The 22029-nt window shown below is 42.4% G+C and overlaps 1 protein-coding gene across 10 annotated transcripts in view; it reads left to right on the top strand.

Moving 5' to 3' along the window:
* Arhgap26 (Rho GTPase activating protein 26) overlaps positions 1–22029 on the top strand; it is a 416522-nt gene that overhangs the window by 95718 nt on the left and 298775 nt on the right. For 9 of the 10 annotated variants that reach the window (XM_074076754.1, XM_074076748.1, XM_074076749.1 and 6 more), the window contains exons 2-4: positions 8580–8675; positions 11190–11251; positions 15080–15151. In XM_074076754.1, the coding sequence (XP_073932855.1) occupies positions 8580–8675; positions 11190–11251; positions 15080–15151 (230 nt within the window). The remainder of the gene's footprint in view (positions 1–8579; positions 8676–11189; positions 11252–15079; positions 15152–22029) is intronic. The other variant, XM_074076752.1, reaches the window with a different exon arrangement.

Below are 22029 nucleotides of genomic sequence, written 5' to 3'. Positions count from 1 at the left end.
GCTCATCCAGCCTTCTTCTCTTTTTTCCGTCCACCCTTCTCAGTCCTCCTAGTCCCAGTCTTACCTGCTCACCCTTTTGTCTGACTGGTGTGGTCTTGAGTGCTGGGATTACAGGTATGTACCATTATGCTCTGCTTTTTGTGGTTGCCTCTTAAGGCTCCCTTCTGCTTTCTAAACTATGCCCACCTCAGGGTGAAGTACAGGCATCACTTTCTCAGGAAGCCCAGTGTCCCAGGCCTGCAAATCTTGTAAAGGCCGGACATCTTGGATGTTATGTCCTCAGCAAACCTTTTTTTTTCAAATCTATCATCTAGGACTGGCCTGCCTGACAGCCAGTTGATAAAAGGGATTTGATTATACCACTCTTGCTCTGGTGTATTTAAAGGCCCCCCACGTTAGTTTAATCAACATCCCAAGAGGAAACTCAGTTTTTTGTTATTGGGGATGGAACCCAGCGCTACCAACTGAGCTACACCCCCAACCCAAAATAGTGTCATTTAATTCAGGGTTTTAGCCTTGCATTTCATCTGCCAGGGGTGGAAGGAAATTATAAATTTGTGGATGCTTCAGGGTTTTCTAAGCATCTGAGGAAAACCTTTAAGTGCTCTAATGAGTTTTTAGTAGTTTACTAGAATAGAGTTATTTGATAAGTGTGGTGACTCAATGAGGCAAAAATTGCTTACTTCTTATGGTAATTAAGTCTGCTTTTGTTGATTCTCGGGCTCTCTATCCTGTCTGTAAACTTCCACTCTGCATGTGGGAAGGAAGGCAGGTCTGTGGCTGCCCTATGTTCTGTGCTTCCATACTTCATCCTTTTCCTTCCATTTTTTATCCCTACAGCAACCCTGTGAAGTCCACTAGTCTTCTCCTTACAGAGACATTTGGAAAGGTTGAGTGATTTGGCTTTAGGCACATAACTAGGAAGTGAGAGTGATTGCCCTCCACTTGTGTACTCTCTCCCTCTCTTTCTCAGTTTCAGTAGCCTGGAAATACCCTCTCTCACCCTTACTTAATTAGTCCTTTGCAAAGTGGATTTCTTTGTTTTAACTAAGTAAACATCAGTTTTCCTTGAGGGACTTTTCCCTGCACTGACCTTTTTCTTCCTTATCATGTCATGGGGTAACATGTGAATATAGCTGTTCTAAATACAGTACCTCAATTCTTTGTCCCCTGTTCTGCCTTTCGTTTGGGGCTGGAGTTTTTAGGGCCTGAGCTTTTGTCATAGAACTGATGCCGATTAAATCATGTGATGCAGAGGTCATGAATTCAGCAGATGTTCATAAACACCCACTAGGTGATGCACTATCATTAAATATGTTCTGGAGAGGTAGCTCAGTGGTAGACCTTTTGTCTGTCATATGCAAGTCCTGGGGATTGAGCCCCCACATTGCAAAAATAAATGAAAAAAATTCCACATGTATAAACAATCAAATGCTATCACTTAAACTCTCAGTGTTCTTATGAGGATAAGCTAATGTTCATAATACATTAAAAGTAAATGTAAAGTACAAAATAATATGTAAATATAATATAGATATGTTTATATGTAAATATAACAATTTTATGATATGTACTAAGGTGTATAAAAGGTATAATAGTACTTTGGAAATACAAGTGCATTGGTGTACACTATTTCTACACAATCCAGTGTTATGTAATGACATTGATACTGATCATTTATAACAGGAGAGTTTTCAGTAGGGAGCAGACCTGTTTTGAATCTTGCTTATTCTTTCCTTATCTCCTAGCTGGCCAGTGGTCTGTGTACACAAGTCCAGGTTGTGAGGTTTCCTCTGTTATCTAGCTGTCTCACAGGAGGAAGCCCCTTCCTTGACTTGTTGCATAATCTCACAGTGAAGCATGTTAGAGGCCAGTTAGAGTGAGTGTCCTAAAGTGAAATTCTGGGCAGCTCTTTAGTAAAAGCTTTAGTTACTGTTTAAGTTGATCTTGTCACTCCTCTGAATAGATATTTCCTTAATGGACAAGAATCTCGATTCTTTATGATGAGATTCAGTCTGACCATGGTTTGATTCTAATCTTCCTTCCCAGTGTCACCTCCTGTCTGTCTAGCTGGACTTTCTGTTATTTCTGGGTGGTCTTCCACTTTTGCATCTCTGCTCCGTTCTCCTTCTAGAATGCCTTCTCAGGCCTGCCTCCCTGCCCTGCTCCAAGTCCTTTCTGCGTATCTGAATAAAGCTCGGCTGGAATGCCACTCCCTATTCTTTTGCCTTTGTAAAGTCTCCAGTGGCCCCAACAAGAATAATAACCCATGTGGACTTCTGTCGCATTTTTTTTTCCCCGAGCATCTGAATGTTTTAGCACATTCTGCCTTAAAGTTTTGTATGTACACATTAGGCCCTTCTAAATTGATATGGAATATATACACACTATCCTTTTATTTCTCTGATTACACTAATACTAGATTCTCTAGTATTTGAGCAAATTACACAAGATAGTAAAGAGGCAACAGGCTTCCTCTACTACCATTTATTAGCTGTGTGACCTTAGCACTTCTAAGCCTTAGTTTCCCCATCTGGAGATAATAATGCTCTACAGGATGATTGTTAGGATGGAATGATTTAGAGTATTTAGTAGATACATGTTATATAGTAAAGAATCTGATAGTCATAGCTGTATTATATGTATTAAGGTAGATTTGGGTCTCCTAAATTTTTCTTGAAGGTATTTTTATATAAATAGAATCCAAAATCTCATCTTGGAAAGGGTGACACCCCTGTTTGTTCTATCAGATTTCCTTTTAAAAATCAACTTCGAAAATTTCATTAGCTTTAGTGCTCTGGTTGGAAAAACATATTGTCCAGAGTCAGTGCTGGCTGTGGCATCATTTAGGAAATAAAGATTCAGGGAAATGGTTTTAGGAAGAGCGTACTGATCTATACTCAGAATGTGTATCATGTAATATGTGTGGCTGATGTGGTTGGTGGGTGTATCTTCTGCCTTGGTGAAATAGATTTTTTTGAGTTGGCCCATCTAGATTTGAAAGAATATCAGCTACATTGACAGTGACTTCATCCTTAGGCCCCTTCCCCTGTATGTCTCAGGCTTGAATATTTTAGATGAACTTAGGCCTTTGGACAGTTTTGGAGCAGTTCTTCCCACTGGAGGCCAGGACCCTCCCTCAGTTGCTGCTGAGCACCCTCTGGACATTTCCCTTCTGAAAGGGACTGGATCTTTCCTAGGTACTGCCTTTAAGGCTGACCCTGTCATTTTTCCTTGAGAAACACCTTCTTTGGTATGGTTGATTGCCACCTAGTGGACACAGGGAAAACCATGTATGACAGGAACTAGACATGCTATGGGGACTTGGGTTTTGAGGTTGAACATGATCTGTTTCTTTTTGCTAGTCTAGTGCAGGGGTTTAGGCTGTATAACGGGATTTAGAAAGAGACCGTCACTTGCTTTTCCATTGGCTAGTCACACTGAACTAGGTTTAAAATGTCACATTGCCGAGTCGAAGAAATGGTGAGTAGGGGGAAATGACTCTTCAAGCACAGTTGCTATAGATGGCTTCTGTATACCCACATTTGGAGAGAGAGAAGAGAGGTCTCTGAGGACTCTTAGTTCTGATTCCAGGCATTGGTTGTTCTGTCACTTGACTTGTTTGTAGTTCATCTCTCTAGGTCCTTGGTATGGAGAAGGTTTTGGTTAATATCCCTGCTGGTGGTGGCTCTCCTTCCAAGCTGTGTCTTCCTCAGTAGACAACATTAGGGGAGGCATTTCCATGTTAGCAGCAAGCACATTCCTACAAATTCCAAGCTTCACTTAGACTTGCATAGGTTGGATAGCTTTTCCTGGCTTACTTAATGTCTTTTCACTTGTCCAACGTGGACTTGGGAGGTTCATCTTTGATGAAGGCGGATGGAGTGCCTAACTTCCTCTCTTCCGTTTTTCTTTGTACAACACCTGCTAGCAGCTAGGTAGCACACTGGGTTTTGGGAATGTAGTAGTCAGCACTAAGGGACATGATCTTACCTGTATAGAACTTAACTAGTGGGGAAAACATGAATCAAAGAATTACCTGAACAATCAAATTGCTGGAAGAAGAGGTATACAGTACCAGGGAATAAAACATAGGATCAAGTTTGGTCTGCTTAGAAACGTCTGAGGAGGCTTCCTTCCTAGGAAGAAGGAACTGAGTGAAAAACTGAGAGCTGCAGGCATATGGTAGGTGGTCATGGGGGCACACTGCAGCAACTGCAGAAGTCAGAGCAACTAGAGCCCAGAGGGGAAGTGATGGCTCACACCCTGAAGGGCCTCTCTGGCTTTGAGAGAGGATTTGTCTTTATTCTTAGAGCTCTGGAAGCTAGCACAGGGTAGATGAGTGTTTGCTGAGACAGAGCATGCATCTCCAGGAATGGAAGCACACGTTCCTCTGGACCCTGAGAGAGCAGAAGGCTTTGAGGCATTCTCTCAAGGCCCGGACTCCTAGCTCTTTTCACTAAGAGAGGCAGATGACTGTCCTCCCTGGATGCAGGCGGTGACTGCCTGGCCCTGTTTTGGCCAGCATTCTGCTTTTCTAGCAACAGCTGTTCTGCAAAGTAAACATTGTTCACTCTGCTTGGCGTCTTGCTGTGTCTTGCAGTGCCCAAACATGAAATGGTGAGGGTATATAAGCAGGGTCCACTGTACTGGGCATGCACCCAGCCCAACCAGCCTTCCCCTGCTCCCAACTCCCCCCCCATCTCACTGGAATGTGTACCTTCTAGTTCTGTGCGCATCACCTGTGAAAGCTCTGGAAATACATCCTTGGGGAGCTATACATCCAGTGGAATGATTTACAGAAGACACCATCAATTCTTTTGGTTTGAAATAGGCAAGCAGCAGAGGTTTCTTTTTATTTTTTATTGGCATATAGTAACTGTACAAAGGGGATTCATAGTACTATTTCTATACGTGCATATAATGTGCTTTGATCAAATTCATCTCCTCCATTACTTTTCTTATTCCCTTGTGCCTATTTTTAATGGATTTTATTGTTCCAGTTTTATACATATAAAATACTTTGATTAGCCGGGAGTGATGGATCATGCCTATAATTCCTGATACTCAGGAGGTAGAGATCAGGAGGATTGTGGCTCAAGGCAATCTCAGGCAAGAAGTTAGTGTGACCCCATCTCAACCACAAGCTAGGCATTGTGCGTGCATCTGTAATCACAGCTACACTGGAGGAACTGCAGTCTGAGACCAGTTTGTGGCAATGAATGAGACCCTATCTGAAAAATAACTAAAACAAAAAAGGACTGCAGACATGGGTCAAGTGGTAGGGTACCTGCCCGGTAGTTCAAGGCCCTTGAGTTCAAACCCCAGTACTGCCCAAAATACTAAAATTAAAGATTTCAATCATGTTCACCCCTTCATAACCCTCATCTTTTGCTCTCCCCCCATCCTACTGGTCCCTGCCCCCAACGGTCCCCCTTTTACATTCACTTTTTTTTTTTATGGTATAGATTTCACATATAACCAGAATGCATGCAGTATTTGTCTTTCTGAATCCAGCTTATTTCACTTAACATGATCTCTAGTTCTACCCATGTTCCTGCAAAATGACATGATTTTGTTTCTTCTTTGTGGCTGTATTATTATTAGTAGTATTATTCCATTGTATATATGTACCATGTTTTTAGCACCTAGGCTGATTTCAAGCAGTGGTTTTTGAGTATTTTCACTTTGATGTCTTCTGCATTGTCCCCAGTAACACAGGGCTATCTTAATGGGATGAAGCAGCATTGTATTCCCACATGCTGTAAAGGGTCTCAGTTCAGAGGACTTTGATGCAGTCACATGTGTCTTCTTAGTGGCTGTGTGCTCCTGTGTCAGTCCTGTAGCTTCTCTGAACTCTCCATGCAGGTAGACGTGCTTGCCTTCCTGGTCCTGTGTGTGGAGGGTCCATCTGTTAGGAGAGAACAGCATGGCCTTGCTTAGAACTCAACTTTGTGGTACGTAGAGTGCTTGTGCAGTGTGTCTCCCCACCTCTCCTGTAGGGCTGGCGGCTTGCATCAGATGAGGTGACTCTTTGTACCTAATGGAGGGTCAGTTACACAACTGATAAATGGCAAAGCTGGAACTTGAACCCAGAAATCAGTGGGAGTTGGGCTTAATCAGCCTATAACTAGCACCCCATAGAATGCAAATGGAAAACGAGGTTCCCCAAAGAAGCCTAAGGTGTGTCCCAAAGCCTGGGGGATAGATTCTGAACTAGCAAAACAACTTGTGTCTACTGCAGCTTCCCTGAAAGACTTCTCTACTAAGTCCCAGGTAAGCCCCTTTGCACAGTTCAGTAACTGGAATTCTTACTCCAACCAGCTGTCCTCACTGGCCCAGAGCACTGCGTTGACTCCACACCATTCCTCATTACCTCATCTTCCACTTTTCTCAGCTGCCTGGGGCCCACATTGCTTCTCAGGTTTGTGCTGTGGCAGGGTGTGCTCTCTGCCACTGAACAGTGAAATCAAGTTACCGTCTGCCCATCAGCTGGGTAAGTGGGTCCCCCCGTGAAAGGCCCCATTGTGCATTATGAGCTGCTCCTTGGTCCTCATTGGCAGCTGTTTGGCAGCATAAGCTTTTCAGGTGCATATTGGAAGCTTTCCCAAGCCTGGCTTGCATTTCACCTTTTTTCCACTGTGTTGAGATGATTTTCCAGTGTAAGTCTTTCTTGGCTTATTGGGGAGGAACAGGAGGGTTAGCTGGACAGAGAAGCAAACCTGTTCATACTCTTTGCTTAGGCTCTTTGCGTGTGTGAGGATAACTCTGTGTGAGTTCCGATTGAGGGAGCATTGGAACTAAAATAAGACTGTGTGCAACCACACCCACATTCCATGCACTTACATTTTGGGTCTCTAGGAGAGTTTTCTCTTCCACCCTGAAATTTTACTCTCTGTTCTCTTGCTGTTTGCAGCCTTCTCTTTCCTTCCTCCCCACAGCGTTCTGATTTTCAGATGCATCAGTTTCTTTTTTGACTTGCCAGAGAGTGATTTGTGCTCTGAGGGATGTCCTCTGCCCAGGCTGGCCAGTTTTGAGAGAAGCCAGGTTCCCACGCCAGCATCTTTTGACTTTTTTGTCAAGGACCATTCCTTGAAAGTGACTAAACTAGGGAGGAACTGGAAGTTGGTGCCTATGTTCTTTTATGCTCATGTGCCTTCCTCTTGTGTAGAGCAGAGTGCTTTGCACAGACATGCTAGCTTGGATGCCCTGTCATCTGAGCCTGTGAGAAGGTGGTCCAGGATCCCAGCATAAAGACCTGAACAGCAGCCTGGCCTGTGTCTGGCTCTTGCACTTGGAATGAACGCTGGGGGTTGGATTTGGGAACAATGTTTCCAAACACATTTATTCAGCACACCCTGGCCAGGATGCACTGTTGGGTGCAAGCAGAGGAGACAAACCAAACAAAATCAAAAGTTGAAAAACATGAGCCCCAACACAGGGGACAAAGTGGGAGCTAAGACAGACAATGCTGAGCATCATCCATGCTCTTGTGTAGCAGGTTATGTTGATCTGTAGAGCTAGTCCACCCTCCCCCTCCCCAATATCTTATTAAAGCCAGGCCTTGTTACCAGCTAGGCCTCACATTTCCCTCCGCTGGAAGTTTGAGCATAATGCCATTTCCCCTTCAATGAGGGAAGCATGTACAAGGGTAATTTGAATGATTAGCCTAATCTGCAGGAAGACTGCACATGGAATTAAGTTAAGCACGTTGTACTGAGCAGCCTTGTCTCTCAGGCCACTTAAAGGTACCTCAGTGGTTTTATACCCTTCACAGAAGCTGAGGGCTCAGGAAGGATCATTGGCTTTTATTACTGTCTTAAACAAAAGCTTATTTTTAAAACTTGACAAGGGCTTCAGAGAGTTTTCATTATAGATACCATGTGGAGGGTGTGTTTTTACCCCAATACAGAACATTCCCAGGCTTTGTTCTCCTGGTGGCCATGAATGTGGCCACCCAGGGAAATGGCTCAGGTAGAAGTTTGTCAGGCACTGGGTTTATGGGGAGAATGGTGTGTGTGTGGGTTCAGACAATTTGGACTTTATCTGTACTTGAGTTGGAAGAGGAGACCAGGTGCTCCATAGATACTGGGCAGTTCCATGTCCGTCCTTCTTTCCTGAGGCTCCCTCCATAAAGTCAGTTTGTGCTGTGAAGTGGACTTAGAGAATTGGATTGTTTAGTTAGACCTGGGGGCAGCTACATGACCAGAGGGAGGGTTTGGCAGAGGAGACTGAACTGTGCAGACTGATGTTGGCTCTGATCCTGGCTTTCTCCCAGACTCCGGAGGCCAGTGGACTCCCATGTCAAATGGAGATGACAGGACTCACTGTGTGGCTAGAGGAAGTAGAGATAGGACTAGTATTGGTAAAGTCAGTACCAAAAATGTTAACTTCTAGAGAAAATCAATGCTTCGTGTTGTAAGGAGTATTTATTATTTTGTGTTTATGTTCATTTGTGCTTTGAAATAGTCTCAGGAACAAATCTGCCAGCTGCTTTATTCATAGGACTGTAAAGGACAGCAACTAGGAAAGCCAGTTTCATTTCAGTAATTTCTGTTTTTTCCTCTTTTTCTTGCTAGATTTGTCCTCAGCAAAGCGGAAGTTTGCAGATTCCTTAAATGAATTTAAATTTCAGTGCATAGGAGATGCAGAAACAGATGACGAGATGTGCATTGGTAAGTCATAACCATGTGGAAGACAAACCCTTCGCTGTTCCTCACAGCTATCAGTGTCCTAGGGGCCTTTTCGTAGGTGGTAGTGGAAGGGCAGTGATAGGAGGCTCGGGCCTGGGGCTTCTCCTCGTGTTTTGGGATCACCTTCACTCACCCTCCAGCGGAAGGGGAAAAGCTGGAGGTTTTGCAGTGAGGCTCTGTTCTTTACTGTTGTTTAGTGTTTTCCTTCTGGCTGGTTCTGTGATGTTCTTTCCCTCAGCCACAGTAGTAAGAACTTACAGCAAAAGTAAATGCAGGAGAAGGAGAATTAGGCCAGAGGTCGCAAAATGATTATTTGTGGGCTGAGATCACAATGCAGCAGTGTTCTGTTTTGCTCTCATTTTTTAAATTGACTTGTCATATAAGTTGAATTTGTCTAAGAATCCAACTTTCAAAAGTTGGAGAATTCACTCTACTGATCCTACATTCTGGCCTCATAACAGTTGGCTGGAGGCTGTGTAGCTGCCACTGCCTTCAGATGGGGAAAGGAGCTCAGTGTCCAGTTCTCCATGTCCCCATCTCTTCTTTTGTTTCCTTATGGAGAGGCTGAGGTTGGGTCCTGTTTATCTCCACTCTGTGCTGCTTTACTCTTCATCATCACCTGCCTTCTGTAGGCAGCCCTGAGCGTGGAGGGTTGGCTAGGTCAAGGCACACCTTTCTTTGCCAGAGTCTCTTTATTGTACTTTATTGTTCTTAAGTTTAACATCTTGGTTGACTCCATTAAGAGAGCAAGAATTGAGAAAGTAGAGGGTGTAGGTCAGTGATAGATCACGTGATTAGCATGCACGGGGCTCTGGGTTTGACTCCCAGTGCCAAGGAAAAAAAAAGAATTGAGAAAGTTATAGTGAATTAATTCACTCATACAATGCTTATTGAATCCCTGTTGCCATTCAGAGTGCCAGGGTCTGGGAATGAGCAAAGACACTGAGAGGCAGCTGTGCAGTGAAAATGCATCCTTGTAACTCGTGAGTGGATGGATGCTTTTCTTGGCATTGCCCAGGTGTCCTGAGTATCTTCAGGGCTACTGTACTACTGAGTGCCTGTTGCCTTTGTAAATAACTCTCGCAAAGAAGACCGTCCATTTTCTTTTTTTTTTTTTTTTCATTTTTCTTTTATTATTCATATGTGCATACAAGGCTTGGTTCATTTCTCCCCCCTGCCCCCACCCCCTCCCTTACCACCCACTCCACCCCCTCCCGCTCCCCCCCTCAATACCCAGCAGAAACTATTTTGCCCTTATCTCTAATTTTGTTGTAGAGAGAGTATAAGCAATAATAGGAAGGATGTTACCTTCTAGGTTAATTCCTTTTGATCTAACCTTTTCTCTAGTTCCTGGTCCCCTTTTCCTATTGGCCTCAGTTGCTTTAAGGTATCTGCTTTAGTTTCTCTGCGTTAAGGGCAACAAATGCTAGCTAGTTTTTTAGGTGTCTTACCTATCCTCACCCCTCCCTTGTGTGCTCTCGCTTTTATCATGTGCTCATAGTCCAATCCACTTGTTGTGTTTGCCCTTGATCTAATGTCCACATATGAGGGAGAACATACGATTTTTGGTCTTTTGAGCCAGGCTAACCTCACTCAGAATGATGTTCTCCAATTCCATCCATTTACCAGCGAATGATAACATTTCGTTCTTCTTCATGGCTGCATAAAATTCCATTGTGTATAGATACCACATTTTCTTAATCCATTCGTCAGTGCTGGAACATCTTGGCTGTTTCCATAACTTGGCTATTGTGAATAGTGCCGCAATAAACATGGATGTGCAGGTGCCTCTGGAGTAACAGTCTTTTGGGTATATCCCCAAGAGTGGTATTGCTGGATCAAATGGTAGATCGATGTCCATCTTTTTAAGTAGCCTCCAAATTTTTTTCCAGAGTGGTTGTACTAGTCTACATTCCCACCAACAGTGTAAAAGGGTTCCTTTTTCCCCGCATCCTCGCCAACACTCATTTTCAATTGTCATGCTGCAAGCTGCATTCTATTAAGAGTAGCTTCAGAATTCGGAGAGGAGGAGCCCAAGGAGATGGCAGAGAAGTGACTTCTGATGCCAGCAGCACTATTTGTTTCGTTCTAGTGCCAAAGAGAGGGTTGGGTTCTGACACAACCTCACAGCAAAGATTGAAGAGGTTCAGTCCTGGACAGGAAATCCTTCAAGTCCTAAGCAGAACTCTGCCCCTTCCAGCCTTGAGCCTGGGAGCCTGCCAGCATCTCATCAGTCCTGGGAACTCTCAGGAACAGGCAGGTCTCTTCCTTGAAGAAATCCTTCCCCAGCTAGAGTGCCAGGTGCAGTTAACCTGCGTTTCTGGGTCATACTGTCGTTAATGGCTAATAATTAAAGGATAAGGTAGCTGTAGGAAGCAGTTGGTTTTAGGCATCTGTGTATACAGGAATTTAAATCCATAGCTTAATAGTGGAGCTGGAAAGGCTTCTGGAGACCCATTACTCTCCTTCTACTCATGGCCTCTTTTTCTCTTTCAGCAAGGTCTTTGCAGGAGTTTGCTACTGTCCTCAGGAATCTCGAAGATGAACGGATTCGGATGGTGAGTATGGCTGGGCTGTTCTTGGTCTCAGACAGTATGTACATATTGAGGGAGCAAGGGATTTGTTGTCACAAGACCCAGGTTCAGGTCCACACTCTGCCTCCAGACTTCTTGAGCTGTGAAGCTTTGACATTGCAGGTTTTAGCCTGTCATAGGATTATTGTCATGCAATCCTGGAATAGCATTATCAACTTCCTAAATGTTTCCTTGCAAGCACGAGGCCCTAAGTTCAATCCCCAGTACTCCATTAAGGGAGCAAGAATTGAGAAAGTAGAAAGGATTCACTATTCACTGTAGGTCTCTACATAAGGTACAGGATTTAGGAGTAGAGTTTTTGAATGATTTAACTTTTGAGGGCCCCAGATTCTTTACCATCAGAACAGAAATTTGTCCCCAACTGCTCCCTCCTGCCAAGTCTTATCAAATCTGTCCAGTGACCCTTTGAGGGTGGGGTCATTGCTACACTTTTATTTCCAAAGCACCTAGCATAATACCATCAGCCAGCAAATGGAACATAGCAAACGAAGGTAAGTATAAGAAGCTCCTCAGAGAGACACTCTGCAAATTCAAGAATCAAATGCTGATCTCCAGGTTCCTAAGATACTTTTGAAGTAGCATTTATCCTGATGTGGTTCAGCATTATGGGATGAGAGATTCCTCATGTGCAGGAAGTTCCTTTACATCTTTCCCACATCCCTCAGATACCAGGAAATGCAGACTGATTAGAAGTCCCCTGCAGCACAGATATGGTAATCCTAGCACTCAGGAGGCAGAGGCAGGAGAATTGTGAGATCCAGGGTATATAGTGAGACCCTAAATCAAAACAGCAAACAAAAAAGAAGTCCTCTGCAGGCTGCACACTGGTTTGTTCCCGGGTGAGTAGGGGGGAGGGTGGTTTGCCTCTAGCAGCAGTGCTCCAGAGGCCTAGGGAAGATGCAGTTTTCTTCTCTTCCTGTAGCAACAGCTGACACTGTGAGCACTAAGTTTATTTAGCAAAACATTATGCAGTCAAGTACTTTATGTGCATCCTCTATTTAACTTTCATGATGACTCTGTGAACTGGTATCTATAATGTCCCTATTTTTCCCATGAAGATGATGAGGTTTACAGGGGTTAAGTTACTTGTCTGGGATCACAAAGTTAATAACTGGTGCAGTCTGGATTTAACCCCAAGTCAGAATTTCTTTAAAACTCCAAATGGAGCAGAAGCCTCTCCACCTCTTCTCTGCAGGGGGCGGGTGGGGAGGGGGAGAGAGAGAGGGAGGGACCCTGTTTCTCCTGATGGCTCACTGCTGGGTGCTTGCATTAGAATCAGGAGGGTAGTGGTAGTGATGGGAACAGGATTAGTGGGTGGAGGGAGGGAAACGCTGGGTGTTTGTGCACGTGCTAGTGCCTGAAAAGGGCAGAATATTCTTTTGAGTCTGGTTCTTGGTGGAGTCAGTATTTGGGGGACGGGGATGTGGTGATCAAAGCACCATGGAAGCCCTGCAGATTGCTATGGCTTGTGGTGGGGGAACAATGACTGGATTATACTTTTCAGCTTGCCTCTGCAATTTTATTATTAATGTTAGTGAATTGAGTTTCAACTGTCTGCATCTGAGTATCTGGTCATCTCAAGCCTCTTCCCATCCTGTCTCACCCTGGGACAGCTTCATCATCAATTCAGTGTAGCTCAGCTTGGCTCAGCAAAGTTGCACCTTCTTTGGGATAGTTGACCATCCTTTGTATGTTCTGAACATCCAGTTCATGGTTCTGATTTTGCATGTACCACATTGTGTCTGATAATCACTGTATGTGTCAGCGCCCATGGTGAGTTCCTTAAGGGCAGAGAAGGGTTTCTCTGTCCCTAGCATCAAGCACAGTGTTTTGAAGTACACAGTCACAGAATCTTAGGAAGTTACACCGTAATAGAATCTTAGGTGCAGAGGGACCTTACTACACGCCACCTGCAGTCTCTCATTTGACAGATGAGAAAACAGGTCTTATCAAGGCTGATAGCAAATAGCAGTAGGACTAGGTCAAGGGCTTAGCTGTCCTGCTTACCACAAGAGCAGTTGAGTGCTTAGTAGATTGGGCTTCCACTTAGGACTGGATTCTCAGTTATAGATGCTAGATGCTCATCAGAATAACTTGGGGGACTTAAAAAATACTGATGTCTGGGACCAAGTCCAGAGGTTCTGACGTAGTTGGTCTAGAACATGGCCTGGACATTGGGATGTGTAAAAGCTCCTGTGGTGATTGTAAGGTGTAGCTAAGGCTGAGATCCACTGAGCTAGGGGCTTGACACACCTCTGTGAGCTTTAGACACTTGTAATTGATTTGTGAAAAGTCTCAAACGAGTGAATCAATAAAGTAGCACCAAATAATAATAAATTCAAACAGGTTCAATACCATTGCAACACTCCAGTGTTAAAATGTACTCTTCTGAAATAAGTGCTCTCAAAATTGAGAAAAAGGCAAATAGGAATAAATTTGGAGACCTGCCCTTTTCTGTCCCTCACTTTGTCCAGCTGGTTCTTTACTGTGTCCATCTAAAGCTTTTGGCATTTACTGTGATGATTTCATTGTGAAGGACATGCATATGATGGAGAAAAAATAATGCTTTGTTGGAATGAGATTCCTGAAATAATTAGTTGAGCAAAAAGTGAGCAATTGAGAAAAGATTGTAAAATATTGTGCTGTCATAGAAAAGACCATAGAATCTTAGAACTGGAAATTCAGCCCACTCACTTTGCAGATGAAGAAATTAGAGCCCAGAGAGGTTAAAAGTTTTGCCTGTGGTCACACAGTTGGCAGTCAATCAAGAAATAATTCATTCATTCATTTAGTCATTCAGAAGAGTTTGAGTGCTCCTTTGTTTCGGAATTGTTCTGCACTTTGGGGACAGTGGTAGACCAGTGAGTATTTGCAAGATTGTGTGTGAGTGTGTATGTGTAAATGTGTACAGTAGTGAACCATAAAACTTTACCTGGCATATGTGCTCTGAGTAAAGCACTTGGGATTGCAGGCAGCTTCTTTGGATTACATTGGTGGTCAGGGGAAGTCGTCCATAGAGTGACTACTTTTAAGCTAAAACCTTAATTACAATAAGGAGTCATCCATGCAAAGGTTTACGGAGAGAACATCTGAGGGGATAGTCAGAGGCAAATGACCTTGGGGTGCATTGGCATAATGGTGGGTTGGCGAGCAGGAGTTGAGGGTGGAGCTTGTGAGGTACACTTGAGAGGTAGCCAGTGGACAGGAGGCACAGAGGTCCTGGGCCCAGTCCATTACTGTAGGACAACACAACATCTGGTTTTTATGCCAACAGATGTCTGAAGGTGAACCTGGACTCACTGTTAATCTACTTTACCTATAACTTGGGTGAATAAGCACTTACAAGGTGTCCCCCGAACCTTGATATTTATACCCTCCTCTCACTAATTCCCCTCTGCCTTTAGATCATTGCTTACACTTTTAGACATCCTCACTTTTCCTTTTAACTAATCAGTGTTAATCATACAGCCAGATTTGTTGCACACATCTGTAATCCCAGCACTCAGGAGGCAGGGTGAGAAGATTGGGAGTTTGAGTTCAACCTGGGCAATATAGAGAGCTTGAGGCCAGTCTTGGTTACTTAGCAAGACCCTGTCTCATGCAAGAAATTATACAAGAGGAACATCAAGTTCTGAACAAACAAGTAGATTTTGTTACAATGTGGTATTAGTTCAAGTATTGCAAACAGTGACTCATGGTCTGTATTGCATATTCAAAATTCATGCCGCAGAATAGGGAAGCTTTTTGTGATTCTGCTTTTCTCACTCATGTGCCTCTGATTTTTTTTACTAGATTGAGAATGCCAGTGAGGTGCTCATCACTCCCTTGGAGAAGTTTCGAAAGGAGCAGATTGGGGCTGCCAAGGTGAGAATTTTACAAACCTTGCTCTTGGATTTAGAATGGAGGTCTGGAAAATGAAATACCTTCCTTAGATAATGTAAGAATGCCTTCAGAGAACATATGCTCACCTTCATCAGAAAATCATCTTTGGCACATGAGCTGAGAGTCTAAGTCCTCTGCTCTTTGAAGGTAACTGAAGCAAGACCTCCTGGGTGGCCAACTCAGCAGTCATTCCAGTATTTTGTTACCTGATTGTTTTGTGCTAGTTCATAAATAACCCAAATGTAGAGACTATGCCTCTTTAAAGAGTTTACATGGCTGCATGCTTGGAAAGTTGACTACAATGGATAGCCATGTTCATTTTCATGGGATTGTGTTTATCAGGGAGTTCTAGAACTTACTTAAGCAGAGTTGCATATCATGCTCTATGGGTGTAAGGACCTCTTGGAGGGAGGCAGCTGATTGAGGCTCAGAGATGTAGCTAACCCTGGCACCTGGATGAGGAGCCTTTTCTTCTGGCCTACTTTGCTCTTCTAGGAAGGGTCTTGAGGCTTTGATCCCTGCCAGACATTCTTACTTTGCACCACTATCATGCAGATAAAGCTGGAGAGAGGATGGACTATGGTGATTACCCACTGGAACCTTCTTGAATTACCTCCTCACAGAGGTCAAGTGTTAACCCATTTTTTTTTTCTCCTGTGTTGTGGAAATGGGCCCTCTTTACCAGATCATTAAATGTTTCAAAAGAAACTCAAAAGCCAGAGATTTATGAAAAATTTCCTGTTGGGCAAATGATTTAAGAAAATGTATATTGCTCATGGTATAGGTCAAACCCACATCTGCAGGACTGCTCTAGCCCAGAGGTCACTGTTTGTTGTCACCCACCTGGAGGCACTGTGGCCTAAAGACTAATACTAATGTGTTACTGGAAGGGAATCCTGTTCATTTTAAAGTGGCTTCTCCTGCTTTCCCTGCCCTGTGATAAATCAGTAGGGAATCTATCACGTTTGACCTTCAGTAGAGTGTTAGAGGCCACCTGCAGGGAAGATGTTTCCATTGGAATCAATGAAACACATTTTCCTGTTTTTCTGGAACTGAGTGAATTCAGCCGGAGTCCCTGGTGCCACCTGTGAGGGTATTGGGCAAAACCACCCTCTTGGCGTGGCTTTTACTCTCTTAGGAAATGTCCTTGAGAAGTGATTAATGTAAAAAGTGAGCTTTCTCCCTCCTCTCCCTGTTTCTTTCTTACCTGCTTTCTAGAAATAGTTAGGATTATTGAAAAAGACGATGTTTGGCTATGGTCTTTAGGAGGGATGATCGGCCACAATTTGAAGGAGAGACCACGGCAAAGATTTTTCTCCTAATTTTACGTGTTTGTGCTAATTTGTATGCATTTATGAAGAATTGAGAGCACATTAGTTTTGTATAAGAGACTAAGGAATGTGTAATTTGATGAAAGTCTTGTTCCACTAGCATTTTGTCCAAGACTTTGAACTGACTGATGGCTGAAAGTATGCCATATGTGAACTCTTCTTATTAGTCACCAATGCAGGCCAAAGGAGCAGGCTTCTCTTCAGGGGCCATGGGGTCTGTGTTTCTTAATCCTAAACACTCATGGCTATGGCTTCTGGAGGCTATGAAGAGTTCTGAGGCAAGAGTGCTTATTGAGTCATCTTTCTAGTAGTTACTTCTTCTGAGCACAGGCATCTTTCACTCTGACCTCTTCTCTTGCATGGTTTTGGGGTTACCACAGTCATCAGAGTTAAAGCACAAGTATGAGTGGACTCCCTCTGGGTTTAATACCAGGGTCTAGAGGTGGTGGGACATGTAAGAATAAAAGAATGTAAATAAAATACTTGACTACCAAAGCATGTTTCCCCTTAGGTGTACTCTAGTCTATCACTCACCAAATCATTAATAGTCATCAATCATTTTGATGACATTTGGGGTGATTTCTCATCCATCCTCCTTTGTCATTTCCTTCCTTCCTTCCTTCCTTCCTTCCTTCCTTCCTTCCTTAATTCCCTCCCTCCCTCCCTTTCCTTCTTCCCTGTCCTCCCCTCCCCTCCGCTCCCCTCCCCTTCACTTCTTCCCTTCCTCTCTTTCTTTCTTTTCTCTTTTCCTTTCCTTTCTTTTCTTTTCTTCTTTTTTCTTTTCTTTCGTGGTGTTGGAGATGAATTCAGGGCCTCGAACTTGGTAGGTAGGTGCTCTTAATACTTGAGCCATGCCCCCAGCCCCTTTTGCCTTGGCTATTTTTGTGATAGAGTCTTCATTTATGGTGTATACCACTATACCCAGCCACCTGTTGAGATGGGGTCTGGAGAATTTTTTTCCTAGACTGGCCTAAATAGCTAGGATTACAGGTTGAGCCTGGGTCAAGCACCTGGCTTCTCTCTTTTTTTCTTTTCCTTTAGTATACCTTCCTCTGTTTCACCGCACACACCTGTATATTTCTTATTTTTTTTGTTCATATGTGCATACAAGGCTTGGGTCAGTTCTCCCCCCTCCCCCCACCCCCTCCCTTACCACCCACTCTGCCCCCTCCCTCTGCCCCCAACCCCCTCGATACCCAGCAGAAACTATTTTGCCCTTATCTCTAATTTTGTTGAAGAGAGAGTATAAGCAGTAATAGGAAGGAACAAGGGTTTTTGCTGGTTGAGATAAGGATAGCTATACAGGGAGTTGACTCACATTAATTTCCTGTACGTGTGTGTTGCCTTCTAGGTTAATTCTTTTTGATCTAACCTTTTCTGTAGTTCCTGGTCCCCTTTTCCTATTGGCCTCAGTTGCTTTAGTTTCTCTGCATTAAGGGCAACAAATGCTAGCTAATTTTTTAAGTGTCTTACCTATCCTCATACCTCCCTTGTGTGCTCTTGCTTTTATCATGTGCTCAAAGTCCAATCCCCTTGTTGTGTTTGCCCTGGATCTAATGTCCACATATGAGAGAGAACATATAATTTTTGGTCTTTTGGGCCAGGCTAACCTCACTCAGAATGATATTCTCCAATTCCATCCATTTACCTGCAAATGATAATATTTCGTTCTTCTTCATGGCTGCATAGAATTCCATTGTGTATAGATACCACATTTTCTTAATCCATTCGTCAGTGGTGGGGCATCTTGGCTGTTTCCATAACTTGGCTATTGTGAATAGTGCCGCAATAAACATGGGTGTGCAGGTGCCTCTGGAGTAACCTGTGTCACAGTCTTTTGGGTATATCCCCAAGAGTGGTATTGCTGGATCAAATGGTAGATCAATGTTTAGTGTTTTAAGTAGTCTCCAAATTTTTTTCCAGAGTGGTTGTACTAGTTTACATTCCCACCAACAGTGTATGAGAGTTCCTTTTTCCCTGCACCCTCGCCAACACCTGTTGTTGTTGGTGTTGCTAACAATGGCTATTCTAACAGGGGTGAGGTGGAATCTTAGTGTGGTTTTAATTTGCATTTCCTTTATTGCTAGAGATGGTGAGCATTTTTTCACGTGTTTTTTGGTCATTTGAATTTCTTCTTTTGAGAAAGTTCTGTTTAGTTCACTTGCCCATTTCTTTATTGGTTCATTAGTTTTGGGAGAATTTAGTTTTTTAAGTTCCCTATATGTTCTGGTTATCAGTCCTTTGTCTGATGTGTAGCTGGCAAATACTTTCTCCCACTCTGTGGGTGTTCTCTTCAGTTTAGAGACCACTTCTTTTGATGAACAGAAGCTTTTTAGTTTTATGAAGTCCCATTTATCTATGCTATCTCTTAGTTGCTGTGCTGCTGGGGTTTCATTGAGAAAGTTCTTACCTATACCTACTAACTCCAGAGTACTTCCTACTCTTTCCTGTATCAGCTTTAGAGTTTGTGGTCTGATATTAAGATCCTTGATCCATTTTGAGTTAATCTTGGTATAGGGTGATATACATGGATCTAGTTTCAGTTTTTTGCAGACTGCTAACCAGTTTTCCCAGCAGTTTTTGTTGAAGAGGCTGCTATTTCTCCATCGTATATTTTTAGCTCCTTTGTCAAAGACAAATTGGTTATAGTTGTGTGGCTTCATATCTGGGTCCTCTATTCTGTTCCACTGGTCTTCATGTCTGTTTCTGTGCCAGTACCATGCTGTTTTTATCATTATTGCTTTGTAATATAGTTTGAAGTCAGGTATCGTGATACCTTCAGCATTGTTCTTTTGACTGAGTATTGCCTTGGCTATTCGTGGCCTCTTTTGTTTCCATATAAATTTCATGGTAGATTTTTCGATCTCTTTAATGAATGTCATTGGAATTTTGATGGGAATTGCATTAAACATGTAGATTACTTTTGGGAGTATAGACATTTTTACTATGTTGATTCTACCAACCCATGAGCATGGGAGATCTCTCCACTTTCTATAGTCTTCCTCAATCTCTTTCTTCAGAAGTTTATAGTTTTCCTTGTAGAGGTCATTCACATCTTTCGTTAGGTTTACACCTAGGTATTTGATTTTTTTTGAGGCTATTGTAAATGGAATTGTTTTCATACATTCTTTTTCAGTTTGCTCATTGTTAGTGTATAGAAATGCTAATGATTTTTCTATGTTGATTTTATAACCTGCTACCTTGCTATAGCTATTGATGATGTCTAGAAGCTTCTGAGTAGAGTTTTTTGGGTCTTTAAGGTATAGGATCATGTCATCTGCAAATAGGGATATTTTGACAGGTTCTTTATCTATTTGTATTCTTCTTGCCTAATTGTTCTGGCTAGGAATTCCAGTACTATGTTGAATAGGAGTGGAGATAGTGGGCATCCTTGTCTGGTTCCTGATTTTAGAGGGAATGGTTTCAGTTTTTCTCCCTTAAGTATAATGCTGGCTGTAGGTTTGTCATATATAGCTTTTATAATGTTGAGGTGCTTTCCTTCTATTCCTAGTTTTCTTAGAGCTTTTATCATGAAATGGTGTTGGATCTAATCAAAGGCTTTTTCTGTATCTATTGAGATGATCAAGTGGTTTTTATCTTTGCTTCTGTTAATGTGGTTTATTACGTTTATTGATTTTCGTATGTTGAACCACCCCTGCGTCCCTGGGATGAAGCCTACTTGGTCGTGGTGAATAATCTTTTTGTTGTGTTGTTGAATTTGGTTTGCCATTATTTTGTTGAGGATTTTTGCATCAATGTTCATGAAGGAGATTGGCCTATAGTTCTCCTTTTTGGAGGTGTTTTTTCCTGGTTTTGGGATAAGTGTAATACTGGCTTCATAAAATGTGTTAGGCAGTTTTCCTTCCCTTTCTATTTCATGGAACAGTTTAAGGAGGGTTGGTATCAGTTCTTCTTTAAAGGTCTGATAGAGTTCAGCAGAGAATCCATCAGGTCCTGGACTTTTCTTTTTGGGGAGACTCTTGATTGCTGCTTCAATTTCATTTTCTGTTATAGATCTATTCAGGTGATTAATTTCCTTTTGGTTCAGTTTTGGATGGTCATATGTATCTAGAAATCTGTCCATTTCTTTTAAGATTTTCAAATTTATTTGAATATAGGTTCTCAAAGTAGTCTGTGATGATTTCCTGGACTTCCATGGTGTTTGTTGTTATCTCCCCTTTTGCATTCCTGATTCTACTAATTTGGGTTTTTTCTCTCCTCATTTTAGTCAGGTTTGCCAGGGGTCTATCGATCTTGTTTATTTTTTCAAAGAACCAACTTTTTGTTTCATTAATTCTTTGTATGTTTTTTTTGGTTTCTATTTTGTTGATTTCAGCTCTTATTTTTATTATTTCTCTCCTATTTGTTTTGGGATTTGCTTGTTCTTGTTTTTCTAGGAGTTTGAGATGTATCATTAGGTCATTGATTTGGGATCTTTCAGTCTTTTTAATATATGCACTCATGGCTATAAACTTTCCTCTGAGGACTGCCTTAGCTGTGTCCCATAGGTTCCGGTAGGTTGTGTTTTCATTTTCATTGACTTCCAGGAACTTTTTAATTTCCTCTTTTATTTAATCAGTGACCCATTCTTCATTAAGCAATGAGTTATTCAGTTTCCAGCTGTTTGCATGTTTTTTGTCTTTACTTTTGTTGTTGAGTTCTAGTTTTATTGCATTGTGATCAGATAGAATGAATGGTATAATGTCTATTTTCTTATATTTCCTGAGGCTTGCTTTGTGCCCTAGAATATGATTTGTTTTGGAGAAGGTTCCATGGGCTGCTGAGAAGAATGTATATTGTGTAGAAGTTGGATGAAATGTTTTGTAGACATCAAGTAGGTCCATTTGATCTATTGTATATTTTAGATCTTGAATTTCTTTATTGATTTTTTGTTTGGATGACCTGTCTATTGATAATAATGGGGTGTTAAAGTCTCCCACGACCACTGTGTTAGAGTTAATATATGCTTTTAGGTCTTTCAGGGTATGTTTGATGAAATTGGGTGCGTTGACATTGGGTGCATACAGGTTGACAATTATTATTTCCTTTTGGTTTATTTCCCCTTTTATTAGTATGGAATGTCCTTCTTTATCTCGTTTGATCAATGTAGGTTTGAAGTCTACTTTGTCAGAGATAAGTATTGCTACTCCTGCCTGTTTTCGGGGGCCATTGGCTTGGTAAATCTTCTTCCAGCCTTTCATTCTTAGCCTATGCTTATTTCTGTCAGTGAGATGTGTCTCCTGTAAGCAACAAATTGTTGGATCTTCCTTTTTAATCCATTTCGTCAAGCAGTGCCTTTTGATGGGTGAATTAAGTCTGTTCACATTAAGCGTTAGTACTGATAGGTATGTGGTGATTCCTGTCATTTAGTTGTCTTAGTTGTTTGAAGGTTTGATTGTGTGTACCTATGTTGAGGTTAGTCTGTACTGTCTTGCTTTTTCTTTTCCTGTGGTTTGGTGCTGCCTGTCTTTTCATGGTTAAGTTGGGTTTCACTTTCTGTGTGCAGAATCCCTTGAAGAATCCTTTGTA

Source organism: Castor canadensis, chromosome 6 (genome assembly GCF_047511655.1).
Source record: "Castor canadensis chromosome 6, mCasCan1.hap1v2, whole genome shotgun sequence".
Classification (NCBI taxonomy): domain Eukaryota; kingdom Metazoa; phylum Chordata; class Mammalia; order Rodentia; family Castoridae; genus Castor; species Castor canadensis.
The sequence above is the reverse complement of the archived record's forward strand: the minus strand, read 5'-3'. Positions and strand labels throughout refer to the sequence as shown.